A 19,128-nucleotide genomic window follows, 5' to 3' on the forward strand; every position below is an offset into this window, starting at 1 on the left:
TAAAAAACTACACTGGACTTCTTGTCTGTATTTTCATTCTAAAGTTGTCATTTCCTTTAAGTCCCTCAGCTTAGGAAAAATTCAGTCTTAGGTGTCATACTAAAAGGCTCTAGATCTGACCTCTGTGGATAATTGAGCTCCTGGTTAAAAACCTCCTGAGCAATAGACACTGAAGGAATTCTAACCAGGAGAAGTTTCAGCTGGTTGAAATGTGCAGTGCTCACCACTAGATGGCACTAAACCCCCCTGACTCTTACACACTTGACCTTTAAGCTCTGTAAAACGTGGAGAGCATTTTTCACCAACTAATGACAATTTAAGAGAGCGAACAGTTATGATAATAGACACATAAAATCAGATGGTCATTAGGTTGTAACCCCCGCAGTGTGTTGGACCAGCTGTCACATCACTTTAACACTGTATAAACTTTATCTGCGCCTGCTGTGGCATCGACTCCCATCAGTCAGTTAGGATATTTTTAACTGCCCCTAATGCTCCTGAACTGAGAGTGCGCTCTGTGCATTAGCATAATGCAACATCAGTGACAGGGAGCGATTACGCTGGGGATGATTTTGTTGAGTGTAAATGTGAAATCTGATTATCCTCCATGCTCTCAGCTCGGCAGAGGGAGGAGGAGGAGGAGGGCCGGAGAGAGAGAGGGAGAGAGGGGGAGAGCTTCAGAGGGAAGGAGGGGTTAAGATAGCAATGTGCTGAGCCAATGGCTTTTTGCACAGAGCAGCTGGCTGGCATCAGGACAGGACAGGACAGGCCGCTCAGAGGAAGGATACCTTGAGGACGGACGGCGCTTCTCCGCTCGCTGTAGGACGCTGAGGGTGACTTCCAGGAGGTGTTCATGGGATGCACTATCTACGCAGCCAGCCCTAAGGCCCTGCCCGCCGACGAGGCCCCCGGCCAGGACAGATACTACCAGCTCCCCCAGTACCGCCACCCTCATGGTAACTGCAGTCAGAGGATAGCAGCCAGCAGAGCCAGGTCAGTCACACAGGAAGTACTCTGAGTGTTTGGCGTGCTCGTCTCCAGTTACACTGACAAGGTGAAGACGGGTGAAAGCAAGTGACGCTTAGTTAATGGCCCTGAACCAATCACAGAGGAGGGGATGTGGAGAGTGAGAGGGAGGTTTAAACTGGGACAAATGGGATGTAGGTGGAGAAGAGACTTTAACATCAGGAGGACGTCCTGCATGATTTGCTTTTTCTTTTTACACTCAGTGTATCTAGAAAAACAAGATTTGAAATAGAAATTAGAAAAAATTAAATGTAAATAAATATAAATAAGAGAGATGAATCCATCGCAAAGCATTTCAGGATATTTGATCATGATTTTCCAGACTTCTTTTATTATAATTATCATACTGCATTTTGTTGCACCTGCAGTTTGGACACAGGAGATTCACCCACGACTGAAACTCTGCTTAAAAAGCACAACGTTTGTGATTCACAGCTGACAGATGTTGCTAACAGGCATTGTGAACCTAAAACGATGCACCTTTGTAACAGTGTTTGGATTGTAATTAAGTTGCACAACAGTTTATTCTCATTAGACGAGGGGTTAGAATATTTTCCCAGCACTGTGTACATCCTGAGTAGAACAGCCTTTATACGGACAGCTCCTGTATTTTATCCTGACAGCCTGAACTCCCTTTAACATGACTGTTTGAAAGTGGCTCCACTTATTAATGAATGTTTGAGTCTGTGCTGAGAGAGGACAGACTCGTAGTACTCACACTGCAGAGAGGAGTGCAGCTGGATGTCTTTATACATTTTTGTTTTTTTCAGGTAAAAATTTTAAAACTTGTGTTTAAAAGTATGATGCATTCTTGTAAATTAAACCACATAGCAGTATATTACTGTAAAACTTCAATTAAAAGCCTAGTGCCAGTGACACGCCCAGCTCCTTCTCCTTGGGTGGCTGTGGCTCAGGAGGTAGAGCGGGTTGTCCTCTAATTGGAAGACTGGTGGTTCGATTCCCAGCTCCTCAGCATGTCAAAGCATCCTTGAGCAAGACCTTTGAGTGGTCAGAGGACTAGAAAGGCGCTGTACAAGTGCAGTCCGTTTATTTAACTATTTCCATTTTCTGCTACTTCTGCTCCACTACATTGATTTGATAGCTTCAATTACTTTGCAAATTTACATTAACAACACAAAATATAATCAACAAATATATTAAAATGAATTATTACAGATTAAGATGAGACTTTATTGATCGCTGGGGGGAATTAACAAGACAGCGGTATATAAAGAAATTAAAATTAGCCCCTCTCTTTCACATTAATACATCAGTAATTCTATCCAATAATATAATATAAAATATTCTGAAACAGACCATTCTGCATAATGAGTACTTTTGGTACTTTAAAAGTATATTTTGATGCAAATACTCAGGGGGAGAATGTAGTTCAGTAAATCTATTCAACAGCTGTATTTAAGTACACGTTTGACATATTTGTACTTTGAGTATTTTCATTTTCTGCTACTTTATAGGCTCATTTTACTCCTCTACATTTATGTCTCGCTTATAGTTACTTAAAGGCGCCATATGTAAGAATGTGGCCAAAACAGTTACTGCACTCAAATTCAAAATACTGCCGCGAGTCGTGTCTGCCCCCCGTTCGAGCAAGTGCGGCTTCTCTGCTGCTAACGCTGCTGCCGGGATACAGCGGAGGAGGAGCCAGCTGCTAATGCTATGTACCGGGACACTGCTAATGCTGCTTGCCGTGCTGCTAACATTTGTTTCTCAAAAAAATCAGTCGGGTCGATGACCCACGTGCACATGGGCTACAATGTATAATCGAAAATGAATAACAGTTGAAGCTATTCGAAATGTCGATCTCCGTCTAGCTATGATGCTAGTTAGCCAACTTTGGCTAAAGCTTACCTGTCGAGGAGAAGAGTAGCCACTATGACATCCGATTTCAAATTCTTCTCCGCTTTCAACCGTTTCCACCGTTCAAAAGCATCTCCTATAGACCCTCACTTTGCCTCAAGTTTTGTCTTGGCGTTTTTGGGAATCATAACGAGGTCGTTTGCGTTTAGTCGCACCGTCAGCCATTGTAGCTCAGTCATAACCCAGATGCTGAGACTCTACTGACTGTGTGACTGGTCGACGGCGGTGGGTGGCAAAACAGGCCAAAACACAAATTCAAAACATAAGCATGATTTGCAGACCGTAAATATTTTTTTTTTTTAAATGCGAATATTCTGGCTGTACTATTGTTGTCCGTGAGATCAGTATGTTATATGAACATTATTCCTTAGTCTCTGTGACATATTAGGATGATTTTATGACTATTTGCTTTAGATTTCTTACATATAGCTCCTTTAAAATAAACACATGCTATGCTTAAATAGTTGGATCCAGTACTGTATTACTCATTTACCCTGTAGTATAGAAAGTGTAAGAGATAAGAGAAACTCTATTTCCATTCAGGACACTGTATTTCCCTGGACCCCGGTGGAAAACTACAGACTAAAACATGAGAAGCAAGGAATCTAAAATCTGCTCCACACTGACAAACTATAACCTTAAAGGAAAAGTTCACCCCAAAAAGTAAAAATACATACTCTTCCTCTTATCTGTAGCGCTATTTATCAGTCTAAATTATTTTGCTGTGTGTTGCAGAGTGCAGAGAGATATCGGCTGTAGAGATGTCTGCCTTCTCTCCAATATAATGGAACTAGATGTCACTCAGCTTGTGGTGCTCAAAGCACCAAAAACTACATTTGAAAATGAAGGGGTGTGCCATACCATCTTGTTCATGATAATACTAGTATATTTTCCAGTGTCATATGAAAAATTCATATCGTGACACTCGCAATATTTCTACTTGTTGACATAATGACTGTTACCCATGGCAATAACGAGCATGGCTGAAAGCGAAAGTATTACCGACTCTGTGGTGGTATCAAAAAGAGGAGCAGCTTCAGCAGTGTGGAATAAACTGTGGCGTCCTGAATGTTTTATGAACAGCCCCGGACTTCTCAGACTCTTTTAGTGACTTACTGCTCAGAGGGAACTCGTTCAGCGGCTCCTCTAGCAGCAGCACAGCGTCTCTCCCTCTCCTCTCTCACCATTTGTCACAAATCTTTGGTAATGTAAACCTACGTGACGCTCAAGGCTCGACATAAAAACCCGACACATATGCAGTGTGATGATTAGATGGGAAATGGCAGAGCATAAAGGTCCAGGTGGAAAAAAACAACAACTCAATCACTTTACTAAAAGAAGGAAATCACCTGTTGATTTATATATATAGATCCCAGGAGACATTTTTTGTACTTGGGAGCTGTTTAAATGTGTAATTTGTGGTAGATTTTATTTTGTTGAACTATTAATATTGTTACAGAACCTGAATCTCACTCTGAGTTACTGTTGTTGTTCACACACTAAAGAAATGAGAGGTCATGTTTGTTTAGGTTTTTACTGAATACTGTAAAACTATATCACTTATTTTGTTGCAATTCTATTTTCTTAAATTAACAACCTACATATATATTTTACTAATTTGTAAAATACGCTAAAATATCATTGGCCTATATTATTTTAGGGCCTAACCTTCAACCCCTTCTTCTAGTTCCATGATATTGGAGAGAAGGGTCTCCCTCACTCTGTAACTCACACCAAAACAGTTTATTCTGATAAATAACCAGGTGAGAGGGAACGTATGTATTTTTGATTTGGGATGAGCTGTCACTTTTTAAAATGCTCTTATAGGCTATTTATTAGTGATAAACAGAATAATATAATATTCTATAATAGGCTTTAGGGAGCCTTTCTGCATTGTGAATATTTTAGATATTTTAAGTACTTTTTGTTGGTAATATTTTGGTACTTTTAGTTCAGTTACAGATCTGAATATTTCTTCCACTGCTGTTTATAGTTGTATAAAACAGGTCCTGATGGGAGCACAGCTCAGCACACATGACTTCACCATTTAAAAATTAAACTACAGAAGCCCTGGCAGTCATTTTTGTTTCTCTCAGTCTGCAGATGCAATTAATGAGCAGTGCTGAAGTTATTCTGAGCGTCTGTGGGAACAAAGTAGCCGTCGGTTAATCCCCTGGCAGTGAGTAAACACACACACTGGGCTGTAGGTAAGCTCAACCCACCTCACACAGGAGGACACACACCGCTGAGGAGGTCACAACTCCGTCAACACTACACGCTCCTCCAGCTTCACTGATTTGTCTCGACCTCAGACCGGACTGTTTTTGACAGTTTTTTGTTTCTAAAGAACTCAAAATGGTTTAAATAAGAAATGAAGCTCAGACCGGAGGAGTTTGGCGGAGCTACAAAGCGACAACACGGCGGGAAAAGTCGCAGGGGTTTGTGAAGCTACAGGTAGGAGTAACGGGAAGATTTCAAAATAAAAGCATCGGCGACCAGCCGTTGACGTTAGCTGACACAATAACAAGATAAAAATGAAGATATGGCTTTGATTAGGGGCTGTGATGCCTTGTGTTATATTTAAACTAAATGCTAGCATGTTTTGGGCTCACACTGGCGTCGTGAACGTAGTATGTCCTCTCATTTGTGAGTTAATGTTAATTTTTACCAAAATAAAACCGTGTAGCTTCTCCCGTTAACATTTTTTTCTGATATATGAATTATTTATTCAACATAAATCATCAAGTATTTACCCTTTTGCACTTTATACTCTATTTATCCTAAAAGTTAATCATTTCCGGTTTTATTTTGAAGAATTGCTTCACTTCCGCATTGTAACCTGACTTCTCTACGAGTTTAACAAGCGCTTCTGCTTCTAATAATAAAAGGCAACGTTTATTAAAACAGATAAGTATTATGTATCAATATAGGCCTATTTTATTATTCAAAGAATAAAAATAAGTGTACAGTCATATTTAAAGTCGTTATTTCAAGCGTAAAATGTGCCAATATTGCTGTTTGACAGTCATAACAATACTAGGTCTGCAGCTTACATCTGTCTGTGTTATGTTACTTGAACTAAAAGTGTTGTAGGTACCTGCTACTGCCCAATAGAAGTGTTATTATACTGGGAAAAAAATAGACAAATGATTTTGTGTTTGGTCTCTTGAAACACCCAACAGAAATTCCAATCCTCCATGAAATCCCCTTTTGAGTTTCACACTAAACAGTAATTATTGTGCTCCACGTAGACCTGAGGAAGAAGAACATTGGGATCCCTGTGCCGTCTCAAAAGCACACTCCTGTCATCAAAGGCTGTTTTGAGGTGCTTGCACAATGGGGAGGTTATTTCAGGAGGTCTCAAGCAGTGCAGGGAGCAGAGTCCAAAGGCTGTGCTGCCTCTGCTGCAGTTTCATAGACTTCATGTGTCTCTGAAATACCAGAGGACCAAATTAAGTCACTGTGAAACAATAGGGGAAAAAAATCCAGGCTGTACGGGAACAAAAGAAAATGATAGTCATAAGTGATGCAGCAAAGTTCTGGCAAAAAGCCTGACTGTAGTCAGTGTCATCACTTCATTTTTCGTGTTTATTCTGGATTTCCTTATTTACTGTAAGCACACTCTTACGTGTCTAAGTTTTAACCCACACACACGAGGGGAACCTCCCATGTGGACTGCCCCTGAGACTGCAGACAACTTTAATTTTCTTTTAATAATAAGACAAACCCACCTCTGACTTTTCAGACAAATTAAACCTCTGCTTCTTCACACCCTGTAAACAAAGCAGACCACAATGCTTATAAAGCTGTGTGCCTGCTGTCTTGCTTGAGGAGTCTCCTCACTTGACACGAAACAAGTTCTGCATCAGTAAGTGTATTTTTTTACGTCATTTATTTGCCACAGTACTTGGCAAATCTTGGGAAAGCCATTAGCTGACACCTCCTCACTGGAACAGTGCTGCAGGGAAATGAGCAGAGAGAGTGTAGTGATTCTTAAGCAACCATCCTGGTGGCTAGCAACCATAACAAGATTACAGTTTATTGGATTGGAGGACGTCTTGTGACCGCACAAAGTGTTTGTCTCCTGGGACTAAAAAAGACACAGAGGAGGACTGGAGGTGAGGTGGAGGCCCTTCAATTAACATTCACGTTAAAAAGATCCAGCAGAAGAGCAGGAGGGAGGCAGTTCATTGGTTCAATGTAAAATCGCTGTTAACTGGTTTGTTTTGGGAAACTATGGCAGTGCTAACATGGTGTGTCATATACGTGTGTGTGTTTTGTCTTGGGGAAACTGCAGTGTTTCTATAAGGCAGGTTTAAAGCGTATGTCCAGAGTGTGTTTGGACTGTTTAGATTAGCTGCTGCTGCAAAACAGGTTAATATTCCTGTTTATTTAGACAGAGTCAGGCTCTACGTTTTTCCACATCACTCCACCTCTCCTGCTGCAGTGGCTCTCTGTTTCAGCTCACTGGTGTTAATGGCTCACCTCCCAGCTACAGTCAAACCATACATAACCATACAACCACTGGCCATCCAGCCATGCTGTGGGCAACTCCAGAAACTATTAACTATGTGGCAATTTGTTAGTGATAATTCGAACAATTGTAACTGTGTTCAGATTGGAAGATACAGTATTAACTGACATGATAAGGGCCCTGCTTTATTATCTAAGGTTTAGACAGTGTGTCAAATTTAGTTTGCAGGAGCGCCTTGGAGCTCATGTGATATAACTGCAAAATCCTGAGTCTGATTCCAGCGTTGGGACCTTTGTTGCAGGTTATACCCCCCTCTCTTTCCCCTTTGTCCTCTGTAAAATGGGAAATATATATATATATATATATATCTTTTAAAAAATCTAGTTTGCAGACTTGCAGTTTGTAAAATTATTTTGTGATTGAGCAAACATGTTCCTGTTACTATTCCCGGAACAAGAAACACTGTGAGCAGATGCTGAGGCAGCCCTGTCTCCTAAATATTCTGTTTATATTTGAAACAGCAAGTACGTTTATAGCAACGTAATGCATAGTGAATAAAATTTTCTAACATAATGAGGAACTGTTGCTAATTAATGTACATGGCAAGTCACAAAAATGTCAGCAAAATGTTCACTGACAACATATTCCATTTGTTTTCTCCCACCATAGACAATCTCACAACACAAAATCCACTCATAGTGGCTACAGCATTACTTTTTATTACCTTTTTTATTAACATTTAACCAAAATCATGACATTTCCCTAACCCTTAACCAAAGTACTTTTATTGCCTAAACCCGAGACAGGAGTCTGTGTATGAGCCCAGGGTTCTTGTGTTAAGGTCCTGGACTTCATACCCCCACCATCCTCCCTGACCACCTCCTTGCGAAGCCTACACGGTACATGAATGCAGTGTTTTGTTACCTGAAAGAAACGTTGTCTCTGAACATAATCCAGGCAGTGATTACACTGTCACAACAACATAATCAAGAAAGCAGCTTGGTAATATACAAATGTAATTTCTAGGAGACAGGGTAGGCTGACGAATGCGAGGTTATTAGGGGTGCCCATCGCTACCTGGACCCTGTGGTTGCTCATTTCGGTCCAGACTACCTAAGTTCCGCTGGATGCAACCCATTTATTAAGATTACAGCGAGACCTCACTGATGTCTCCATTCCTAAAACATACTATATGTATATATATCATCGCTTTGAACAAAATGCCAAGTGAATGTATTGCCATCTAATGTAGATCCCCTAACAGGGCTAAATCCGTGAGAAACAGTGGATTTTATGTCACTATCTTGCCATTTTCTATTTATGAAGGTTATCTGTCCAGCCACATACATTCCTTTCCTATAGGGACCCTGTGGGTTAGATATTGTAGAAAGCAAGACTTTGAAATAATGACTTTTAGAGACATTGGCACTGAGTGTAATCCAGGGTTTTGCAGAATCATCCAGTGCTGATGTTCTTGTCTGGCTGTAGGGTTAGATTTGATCTCTACACTCAGAGAACTGTGGTTACATTTGTAACTTTTAAACCTTTACATTGCCAAGACAGAAGCAGAGTTTGTGCTGAACAGTTTGCTAAATGATTCAGTATCCAATAGGATCGACTTGCAAATGTGGTTATTCATCCATTACTATTGTGGGTGGGTCATCAGGTTGCTTCTTGATGGGTTTTGTTTTTTTGCAGCATGGCATTAATCATAATGCACAAACATCTCACTGTTTATTTACCTTATAAACTGGTCAGTCTGGTATACTCTGTCTCAGCCTGGCTCTCCTGGCCAACCTGAACAATACAACTTAAATGACAGTTTCAAATGCAGACAATAACATACTGACATAGAGGAAATCACAGTTTGTAATGCCTGTTATTTTGATTATTTGTTTAATTCCACTTCCCAGAAATAATAAAACTGAAGCCTGAAACACCTCCAAGGCTGAAAAAGATTTCCTTTCATATAATGTTTATCCCAGGATTGTTTGTTTCAATGACTGTGACCAGGGTCGGTATGTGTTTCATAAGTTTATTTCGCTGCAAGCAAACATTTTGTGAATGAGGTCACTAAAGAGCCATCCAAAGTCTGCTGCCTGTGCTGTCGGACGCAGTGGGCACAGTGTGGTGTCAAAGAATTCCCAGCTGTCAGGTAAAGGGTCATGAAGTCATAAGGTCTTAAACTAAAAATAAGGTGACTTCTGTCAAAGTTGCACATGTCTGCAAGGGTCATGGGTCAAAATGAACCAATGACGCTGTCTGGAGGGCAGGAAATTAATCGTATGTTTATGAAAATGGGCAGCAATTACATAAAAATATGAATCGCAGTTTTCTCTTACATGTTATAAGACATGCTACTGGTCATTGAACAGCAAAACTTCCTGTGTGTAACTAGGAAAAAGGATGTAGAGGCAGAACAGTGACGTTGCACAAAATACCTCTGCTTTCACTGAATTTAAGAAATTGTTGACTTTGTAATTCTCTAGGAAAACCATTATACAAAGGTAAATCCAACCCACTTACCAAGATTTTCTGTTGTTGATGTTTTAATTTGCAACAGTTGACCAATTTCACAGAATTCCTTGGTTGAATTATGTGAGAATACATCTTAGTTATTTTGTGCAAATTGGTTTCTTCCTAGAATAAATCTTTGTTTGAATATTGTCCATCCCCTCAGCTACTGATCCAGAGAATTTGATTCAACTACTCCATTTCCTTGCAAAGAATAGCTGAGCACAACTTCAAGCAGCCCCTTTGAACATTGTTTCCGAGTTAACTCAAACACCAGTTTGCCCCGAGGCCCACCTCTGGGATCAGATTCCCCTCCTGAATCCCTTAACCTTAGGCTTAAGGTGAAAAGACCCCACAAACCCTTTCCTTATCTGTTACCACAGGCCCTTAACTTCCCATTCAACCCTCTGTGATCACAGATGACCAGTCAGATATAAAACCCAGGACCAGGAAGCCCTTGTTGTTTGAACAGGTCAGTGGCTGACGTGGAGCTTCTGGCCAATTAGAGATAATACAGTGGAAACTACATGCAGGAGCTTATTTCCATCAGCACATGTAATTATATCAGGGCAGGTGGTAACGACTTCCTCTCTCCCAGAGGAAATCATGGCACAGGGCAGGTGGGGGTTGATGTGCAGATGAGAGGGAGAAACATAATAGATTGTTTTCAGTACTTCTACTGTTTTATGGCAATACTGCAAAATGTTGAATGGATAAAACCAGCCTGTTCTAACATTAATTAATAAAAGCAAAGGATAACAGTTGAAATCAATACAAGTAACGATTTAGTGACTTAAACATTGACAATATCCATTTTTATTAACAGCTTTTCTTATACTGTTGCATGAAGCAAGGATTTTATAGGTGATTTTTCAAGGTAGAAAGTGATCCTATTCTCCATTACGGTTATATCCCCACTCTAAGTATGCTGCTCATGTACATGGAGCTACATGCTAACGTCAGGAAAACATGCAGCCTAATCTTGGTTGCTGGTGTTGTAAATTTCTCCCCACCTCAGATCACAATCCTGGAACGCACAAATTTGGTTTTGTTTTGATGCTTTCGTTGGTGATATTTGAAGAGCCACTATTTTCTGTCATCTCTCAGCTGCAATGGCGGTGAAGAGACCATGGATGTATTAGGAGAACTGGGTACAGTGATGAATATGGGTCCCCATTTATTCCTATGAGAGTTGCTCAGTGGGGCATGAAGCAGAAATGGTTCAACTGCTGTGTATAAAATTACCCCGATGATCCAGGATTATTGGCTCTACTTCGGCACTGCGCGGCCCGTTGAGCAGGCGCACTGCAGACTTGCAGACTGCCAGCCGAATGGCTAAGGTCCAGCTTAGTGCTCTGCTAACTTGAATGGGAATAAAATGATTTAATCTTGCAGCTCTTCCAGACTTTCCAAACGTTATCAGAACAAATGGATCAAATCCTGATAGTGAAATGATTCATTTCATGGGGGTTGTGATGCTCAAAAAAATCTATCCACTGATTTGCAGACGTCTCTCGCCATGTATGTCAATAAGAAAAAGTCTTTTTAGGCCCCAGGACATCATGTGACAGACTCCAGAAATTGTAGTACCACAATATGGCCACTATGAAAATTTGCTTCAGAGCTCGGCACACTGCTTTGGGGCCTGGAAAAGATGCAGAGAAGCTGAAGACCCTAAAGACCAATCAGAGCAAGCTAGGCTTTTTCGGGAGGGGGGCTTAAAGAGACCGGTGCTAAAATGCAGCCTTTTTAAGTCCCGTTTATACGACAACGATTTCAACTGAAAACGGTAAACTTTAGTTGAGTTTTGGTCGATCGTTTACACGACAGCAGCGTTTTGGGTGCCTGAAAACACAACGTTTTGAAAACCGGTTCCCGAGTGCAATTTTTTGGAAACGGCAGCGTCTCCGTTGTCATGTAAACTTGCAATATAGAGTTCCTCTGAAAACGGAGACTTTTCGCACATGTGCATTACGGTTCCAGTCACTAGGCATGCGCGAGAAAGTCGACCGTCAATGCCGAGCTCTGTTTGTGCTGCTCACCCTGTTGATTTGAAGTGAAGTGTAGATCTGTTACTGTAGCAACTCCACCTCGTCGTCCATCGAGACAGAAGTTATTTGTGCATGCTTTCGCCATTGTGTCTTCTTTGTTTTGGTTTCTAATCACCGCGTTGTAGAGGAAGGCGCTTCAGCGCAGGCGCATGGCGTGTTGCTTTGCAAATTTACACTGCCACCCATTGGCCTAGCGTGCATACTACAGGATTTCCAGTAGATTTTGCGGCTCCGTGTGAACAGGGATCGTTTCAATATAGTTGTCATATAAACGCAGAAGTTTTGTAAAACGCAAAGGACAGACTTTTCCGTTTTTAGAGAAACTGTTGTCGTCTAAACAGGGCCTTAGACTGAAGGTGAATACAGGTGTTCCAGCACAGACAGTATGACTAACATAAAGTGTTTAAAGCATGTACACGTTTCTAGTAGAAACCTTCATACAAATATCAACCTAAAAATGGGCATCATAGGTCCTCTTTAAATAACATCCAGTTTAAAACACTTTTGAAACATGATAGACAATGTTTGTTAAGGGCTACCTGAGCTCATCCTAATAGACTGTGAGGATACGTCAGACAAAAAAGGTTCGGTAGACTTCCACTGCGGTCTTATTGTAGATCGAGACTGCAGCTTGTTTTCAGTGAAGCCATTTGCTGACACCCATTTCAAAGTATGCAAAACAACTTTAACAAGCTTTTTAAAATGACATGAGCCACAAAATTCATCACAATTAACATGAAGCTAATTTGGCTCTCTCAGAATTTCATTTCAATTATTCTTTAGTGTTTTTAATGTTGGTGTGTGTTTCACACTTTGCTCCTCTTATTGTCAGTCACCACCCAATGGAAGAAATCTTTGAAAACGTCTCACCTTAACACAGTTTCTGCGAATTTTCTGTTTCTTCTTCCTGGTATGTGTAATAGTTCATTTCGAGACACATTTGGTGCTGAAAAGTTTTCAAGTGTGAGGTATATTTTAAAAAATGTTTGAGTCAGCTTGCGTCAGTACATCGGGTCAGCCATCTGCACAACCTCTGAGGTGCTCTATTTCTTTGTACACATCTGGGTGAGAGCACACACTGACCCCATTTACACAAGCAAGAGAACACAGCTTTATTTCCGCTGAGTAGAGATTATTAATGTAGTGTAAACCAGCAGATTCAGACTTTGAATGTTACATCACAGCTGTGTTGATTTTGAAAGACAGAGTCCACTTGTTTGCCCCATAAACTTTTTTTTTTTTGGGTCTTTGAAACCAAACGTGGAGCGAAAAACAAACATCTTTTTATACAAGTGTACATGACGGCCCCGTGGAGAGGTGCCTGCTGTTAACACAGAGCTGTGTTTGTGTATTTAGGGCCAGGAGCATGACTGAGCAGCAGGAGCAGAGCGAAGAAACAGGCCTGCTCGCAACACAGGACCTGGACCACTCCAAGGACGACGACACACACGGCCACTTCAGGCAAATCTCACACACACACACAAACACTTGCATGTCTCTTTCCCCACGCACCATCTGTATCCTGTGCATGGTCATGGGTTACAGCCCCAGGAGATATTTTTTTTCACAGCACTTATTTCGTGCTTTTATTTCAGCTGTATTTGATGTTGAACATACACACACATGCACACAAAGAGATTTACAATGGATGTTTCATTTTCTTTTTCCCCCAAAGGCCTGAAGAGAAGATAAATGTTTGGAAAATGTAAATCGCTTAAAGGGTTTTAATCAATTTAAACGTATTTTTATTAGTAAGTACTCATATGCACAACGTCTGTGTGTGTCTGCAGACAGAATGTGTGTGTTATATAAGAAGGATTCAAGGCAGGAGCAGTGTAATCCTGGGGAATCTGTTCTGGGATGGGATTTAGCGCTGATGCATGGTCTGTGTTTGTAGACTCACTGAATGGGACAGACTTTATGCACTTGTCAGTCTTTAACTTGCAGCACTCAGTAAGCAGTGAGTGTATCTTTCATCCCCTCTCAGCGCCTAACTCACCTCAGTACTTTGCCACTGCGTGAAACATTTCAGGTTGTTAAAATTTGTTTACATAATTATTTAATCCAAACAGGCTGACATACACAAAACCACGACATCACACTGGTTTATAAAGTTCTTATGGTTGATGAGTCAGCAAAAAAAAAAGACCATTTACACATCCAGGACACGTAAAGCAGCATGTCTCCTTTCAGCTCTGTTTTGGTCTCCACCAACTTACATGTAGCATCTAGCTCTTTGACTGCTAGGTGCTTCCCTGTGTTTACTAGCTTGTCGCCTAGTGCTAGGTGTGTAGTATGCAGTGAGTTTAACACTTTCAAATCTGGAGCAACATCACTTTTCCTGTGCTGCTTTCAGACACCTTTCACAAGTATTAAACCTTTGAACCTTGAGCAATGTGGTGCAGTTTCTTTCAAAAACATGGGGAAAAGGGCAATGAGCAACCTGGTGAGTAAAGTCCCACAAATTGCAAAAAAAATAATAGATTCAGACAATTATTTTTTTTAAAAGACTAGAGAAAAAAAGGAAAGAAGTATATTTATAATTTACATTTTAAAAGTATGTACAGATTTTATTTTATTTTTTTAATTTATTTATTATTATTATTTTTTTTACTATTTTTGTTTTTGTTTTGATTTGTTCTTTGTAATGACTTCTTGCAAATGTTCTGGATAATTTCTGATATCTTCCCAAGTTTCAAAGGCTTAGAAGAGCAGTTTTATTAGAGGCGGCTTCCTGTGGATGTTAATGAGACTCGAAAGCAACGTGACACAAAATTATTTGATTCAATGTTAATAAAAAAATGTAGTGAATGCAGTTTTAAAAACTATCATTCACTGTGTGGGTTTAAACTTTATTGTTCGTGTCTCACAACAACATATTTTTATACAATGGTTCATATGATATCTTACAAATTAGCACCCCTATCCAACCCAGTCGCCAGAAAGAAATGTTGGCATTGTACATTTCTGCAAACTGCGTTGTTGGTCCAAAGCACTAGAATTTTCCATAAGTTTCTTTCTGAAAATGTTTGGGTTGCACCCACTGTTTACTTGTTGCAAAAAAGTATATTATCTAACATCATTACTGAACCTTGCATGGTGACCCAATATTTGACAATAACACTTTAAAAAAAAAAGTTTGCTGTACAATGAAAATATCAACTGACGTGGGTGTGATAGAAAACTGACTTAATTTTCACATTTGTATGAACTGTTTCTTTATGATAAAAAATTCTATTCTGTGATCTATGAATCTGAGACATAGATTTTAAACTCAGGAGACACTTTGAAAGTTCTTCTACTTCTCTCATTATCCCTATCTTTTCTAGTGGATGCTTTTGAAGCCTCATAGTGAGACTCACTTTCTCTCGGTCCCAGTTTCTTCTCCTCCAGTTAAATTATTGACTGGGAGTCCACTCCTACGCTGGCCGCCGATGGGAGGTGTTCGCTTTCTAATTTAGGATTCAATTTAGGATTCTTTGAGCTCGTAATTAGTTTCACTATTCAGCCTCACAGCCAAGGGCACTGAGATACACTGAGAAAGGCGCATGCGTGCATACACACACACACACACACACACACACACACACACACACACACACACTGCAGAAAGCTCACAGGAGTTTGAGGTGTTACACAGGTTTAGATTAATTTCCAAACCACAGCTTCTGAAATGACGGTAGAGATCAAAGACACTTGTTCTTGCTCTGTGAGGACTTTTGGGTTTTTCTGCTGTATTGTATCTTCAGTGCAGGACTCAGACAGGTTCACAACCAAGCGCCATCTGTAGGGCTGAAAATGAAGCCAACGTCAAAGTGCCAAAAGCTGCAATTCCTCTAATGGCTACTTGAGGCTGGCTCCAGGAGCAAGTCAGTCCCCACAGTCCCCCATGTTAAAGTGCCCAACTTTACAGCAGAAATAAACGTGTTTACAGCTTAGTACAAAAACAGTTTTGGTCTTTATGGCTAATTTTCTCTTTTATGACAACTGTACGAAGAGACTGAATTTTTCTACAACTCACCCATTTATATTGTATTAAGGCTTAAAGTTACACATAATTACAGGCTTGGCTACTTTGAGTGACAGGCTGTCTGTGAGGCATCACCACAGTCCGAGTCAACCACCCTCTCATTCAAATATGGTCATGTCTGGCAGGTGCCGGACCTAGGACATTTAGCGCCCTAGGCAAGCTTACCCTGGCACCCCACCCCCAAAAACAGTTCATTATTATAATTTTTTAAATTATATTTATTACTAAGAATAAGACTAAGAGCTAATAAGAAATCAAAGCAAATAAACAACTTAGCTAAAATAATTATAGAAAATAGATAACCAACAATAAGAGAATATGGTATCTGGAAATTTTCAGATTTCATCTACTTCTTGTTCCAGATAGCCTTCACCTTTAATTTCTTGTACTCTCTCATACACCCGACCCCACCATTTCCCATATGTTTGATTTTTTTGAAGATCTGCCACTGCTTATGGCTCCAAAATACCAAGATACCACCGGCCAAAATGCAAAACTTGCAGCTTCAAAACGGGAGTCCTCCATAGACTGTATGAAAAAATGGACGTAGCTACCATGACATCACCCATTGGTTTGTGGTCTCCTGCTTTAAAGCCTTGAGTTCTGCATTTTGGCGTTAATGTCTTGGTTTTTGGAGCCAGAAGTGACCATTTTTGGTCACAAAGACTGTAGCAACGCCTTGCAGACAGCCTGTCAGTCAAAAGAGCCACACTGTAAATTATGTGTAACTTTTAGCGTTAATAAAAATGTAGATGGGTAAATGATATAATTATAATTATACCAGGCTGTGAACATGTTTATTTCTGCTGTAAAGTTGGGCATTTTAACATGGGGGTCTGTGGGGATTGACTCACTTTTGGAGCCAGCCTCAAGTGGCCATTAGAGAACCTGCAATTTTTGGCACGTCCAGGTTGGCTTCAGTTTTCAGCCCCGGAGACTGCTGCTTGGAGTCCACAGAACAATGGGTGATGTCACGGCGGAGACATGCATTATTTTCAGTCTCTATATTCACTACATGTACACAATGTGATCCACAGTCCACTGAACCTCCTGACTCCTGGAAAACTACCTTATTTTGCTGCTGCTGCTTCTGCTGTGTAAAAAGACAGCTTTAAAGATTTTCATGTTTTCACTTCAGCTGCAGAATTCAATGGTTCCCCCTGGGCCTGTAAATCTATTTCAAACCCTCTGAATGATGTCCAAAATAGTGGCATTTTATTGCTGCTGTTGTATCTCTGACAACTGTCCATCATTTTTCCAACATCATCCCAGCGTGACCTTGTTTATGCCCTTATAACTCTACCTTGACACACCACGTTCACAGCTCTACTATACAGCGCCGTGATGGGAATTGCCTGTAGCGTTTGTATTCTTTACACTCGCCCAGCATCTAGATGTACCAGGCAGTATTGATTAAGACCTGGATCTTGTGTAAAAGTGAGAGACAGATGGAGAGTGAGAGTGAGGACTGGAGAGCCGGTTAGTCCCCACAGAGCTGCCTGTGTTTTTAATAATCACTCTCTTCTCTCCACCTGGGAGTGCAGAGCCACTGTGGAGCCTATTTATAGGCAGCAACCAGCAGGCTGGAAGAGCAGCACACATGCACTATTGTTCATAACATGGTCACAAGATAATGGGATGTCTTTTGTAGGAGGGTGAGTTTAATGAGGAAAACGATGAATTTGCACATCTAGGGCAAGCGGCGTGAAATAATTAAATGTTGGAAAGGTTAAATTGAGGGTGGCTTTTGACTCTTCTGATGACCTACTGTATTGGAGTTATGGATAGTGGTTATGGATTACTTATTCAATATTCTGTTTTCTAAATTCATGTGAACTGCACTGAAATTGCTTAGGAATTCAGACCTTTAAAGGTAAACATCTCACATTATTTTTATTTATTTAATGTACAAGATATACAGTATGATCTTAGTGGAAAAGCAAAAGGTATTAACTGTGAATAGGGATGTCACTTTCAGTTAATTTTGACCCATTAACCGCTAACTGATTAATTCTTAAGAAAGAAAGCAAAATAATGTAAAGTACCTGAGGCTCTTCCATATGGTCTGGCGCTCCATTGTCTCAGTGAGCTTTAGCGCTGCATTTCAAAGAACTGTCTGTTTCAAAGTGGTGAAATTTTAATGTTTTGTTATGTAAATGTTTTCGCTTTTATTTTATTTTATGTTGGCTTTGCTGACAGACAACCAGCGAGCTGCGTTAACATGCTGAAACAAAGTGTCTACTACCCAAACTCCATCTTTATTGGTTAGCTAATGTTAGCCTTGGCCTCTCTACACTGTGCACCAGCCAGGTCAGGTGGGAGCCAGCTGGTGGCGCCACTCATTCAGCCATTACAGCTGGCAACATCATCCTGGTGGCAGGATGATGTTGCTGTGGAAACATTGTGGCCACCCTAGGTCACCCCACTGGTTGCCCCAGTGTGTAAGCAGGCACATTTTAAGCTGCAAAACCCCTCTAGCATTTTTTGCAATGTTAGCAACACGAGCCATGTAGGCACCACTAACGGTGTTTACAGAGCTAACATTGATGCTAAAGTGGGATGACCTCGGGGGAGACCGGAGGGCGAACAGTGTTTATACAGCAACTCTGTTGGGTCAGGACGGAGTTACTAGCGGTAATTGCCAAATGAGCGGCGCTGCTAGCTAGCTTTATTTGTATTTATCTTTTTTATGTTTTGTTTTATTTATTCTTTGGTAAATGTGCCTTTAGGGTGCCTTATACACACAGTATATACATAGTATTTATCCTGTGCAGGTGGGCTAACATGGGGTCTGGATCACAGGGATGTAGGAAGGTGCTAAGAACTGAATGCATCTATATTATTCATTTAGTTTTTTATATTTATATTTATTTTCTTTCTCCCTTGTTTTTGAATAATTTGTTTTTGATATATTTCAATTATCTTGTTAATTACTATTATATGAACATTTAACTCACATTTGTCATTGTTTAGTTACATTTCTTCTAAAGAGAATAATAAAAATCATGATTTAAAAAAATTACAAACCTGTATACCCTCAAACAGGCCTTAAATGAAGTGACCTGTCCTCACTTTCCAAAAATGTCCTCACTCTGTTGGTTTAAAAACAGGTTTTGGTCCTCATTTTGTAGCAAGAACAAGTAAACACACACACT

The 19,128-nt window shown here is 40.4% G+C and overlaps 1 protein-coding gene across 3 annotated transcripts in view; it reads left to right on the plus strand.

Annotated features, from left to right (window-relative positions):
- The first annotated feature begins 739 nt into the window (after positions 1-739).
- The window catches only part of gramd2aa (GRAM domain containing 2Aa), a 43,962-nt gene continuing 25,573 nt past the window's right edge, over positions 740-19,128 (plus strand). The window contains exons 1-2 of one of the 3 annotated variants that reach the window (XM_050054459.1): positions 740-993; positions 13,300-13,404. In XM_050054459.1, coding sequence (XP_049910416.1) covers positions 854-993; positions 13,300-13,404 — 245 coding nt within the window. In that variant the 5' untranslated portion in view covers positions 740-853. Of the gene's footprint in view, positions 994-5,105; positions 5,359-13,299; positions 13,405-19,128 lie in introns of those variants that run through there. The other 2 variants (XM_050054450.1, XM_050054468.1) reach the window with 2 other exon arrangements.

Source organism: Epinephelus moara, chromosome 1 (genome assembly GCF_006386435.1).
Source record: "Epinephelus moara isolate mb chromosome 1, YSFRI_EMoa_1.0, whole genome shotgun sequence".
Taxonomy (NCBI): Eukaryota; Metazoa; Chordata; class Actinopteri; order Perciformes; family Serranidae; genus Epinephelus; species Epinephelus moara.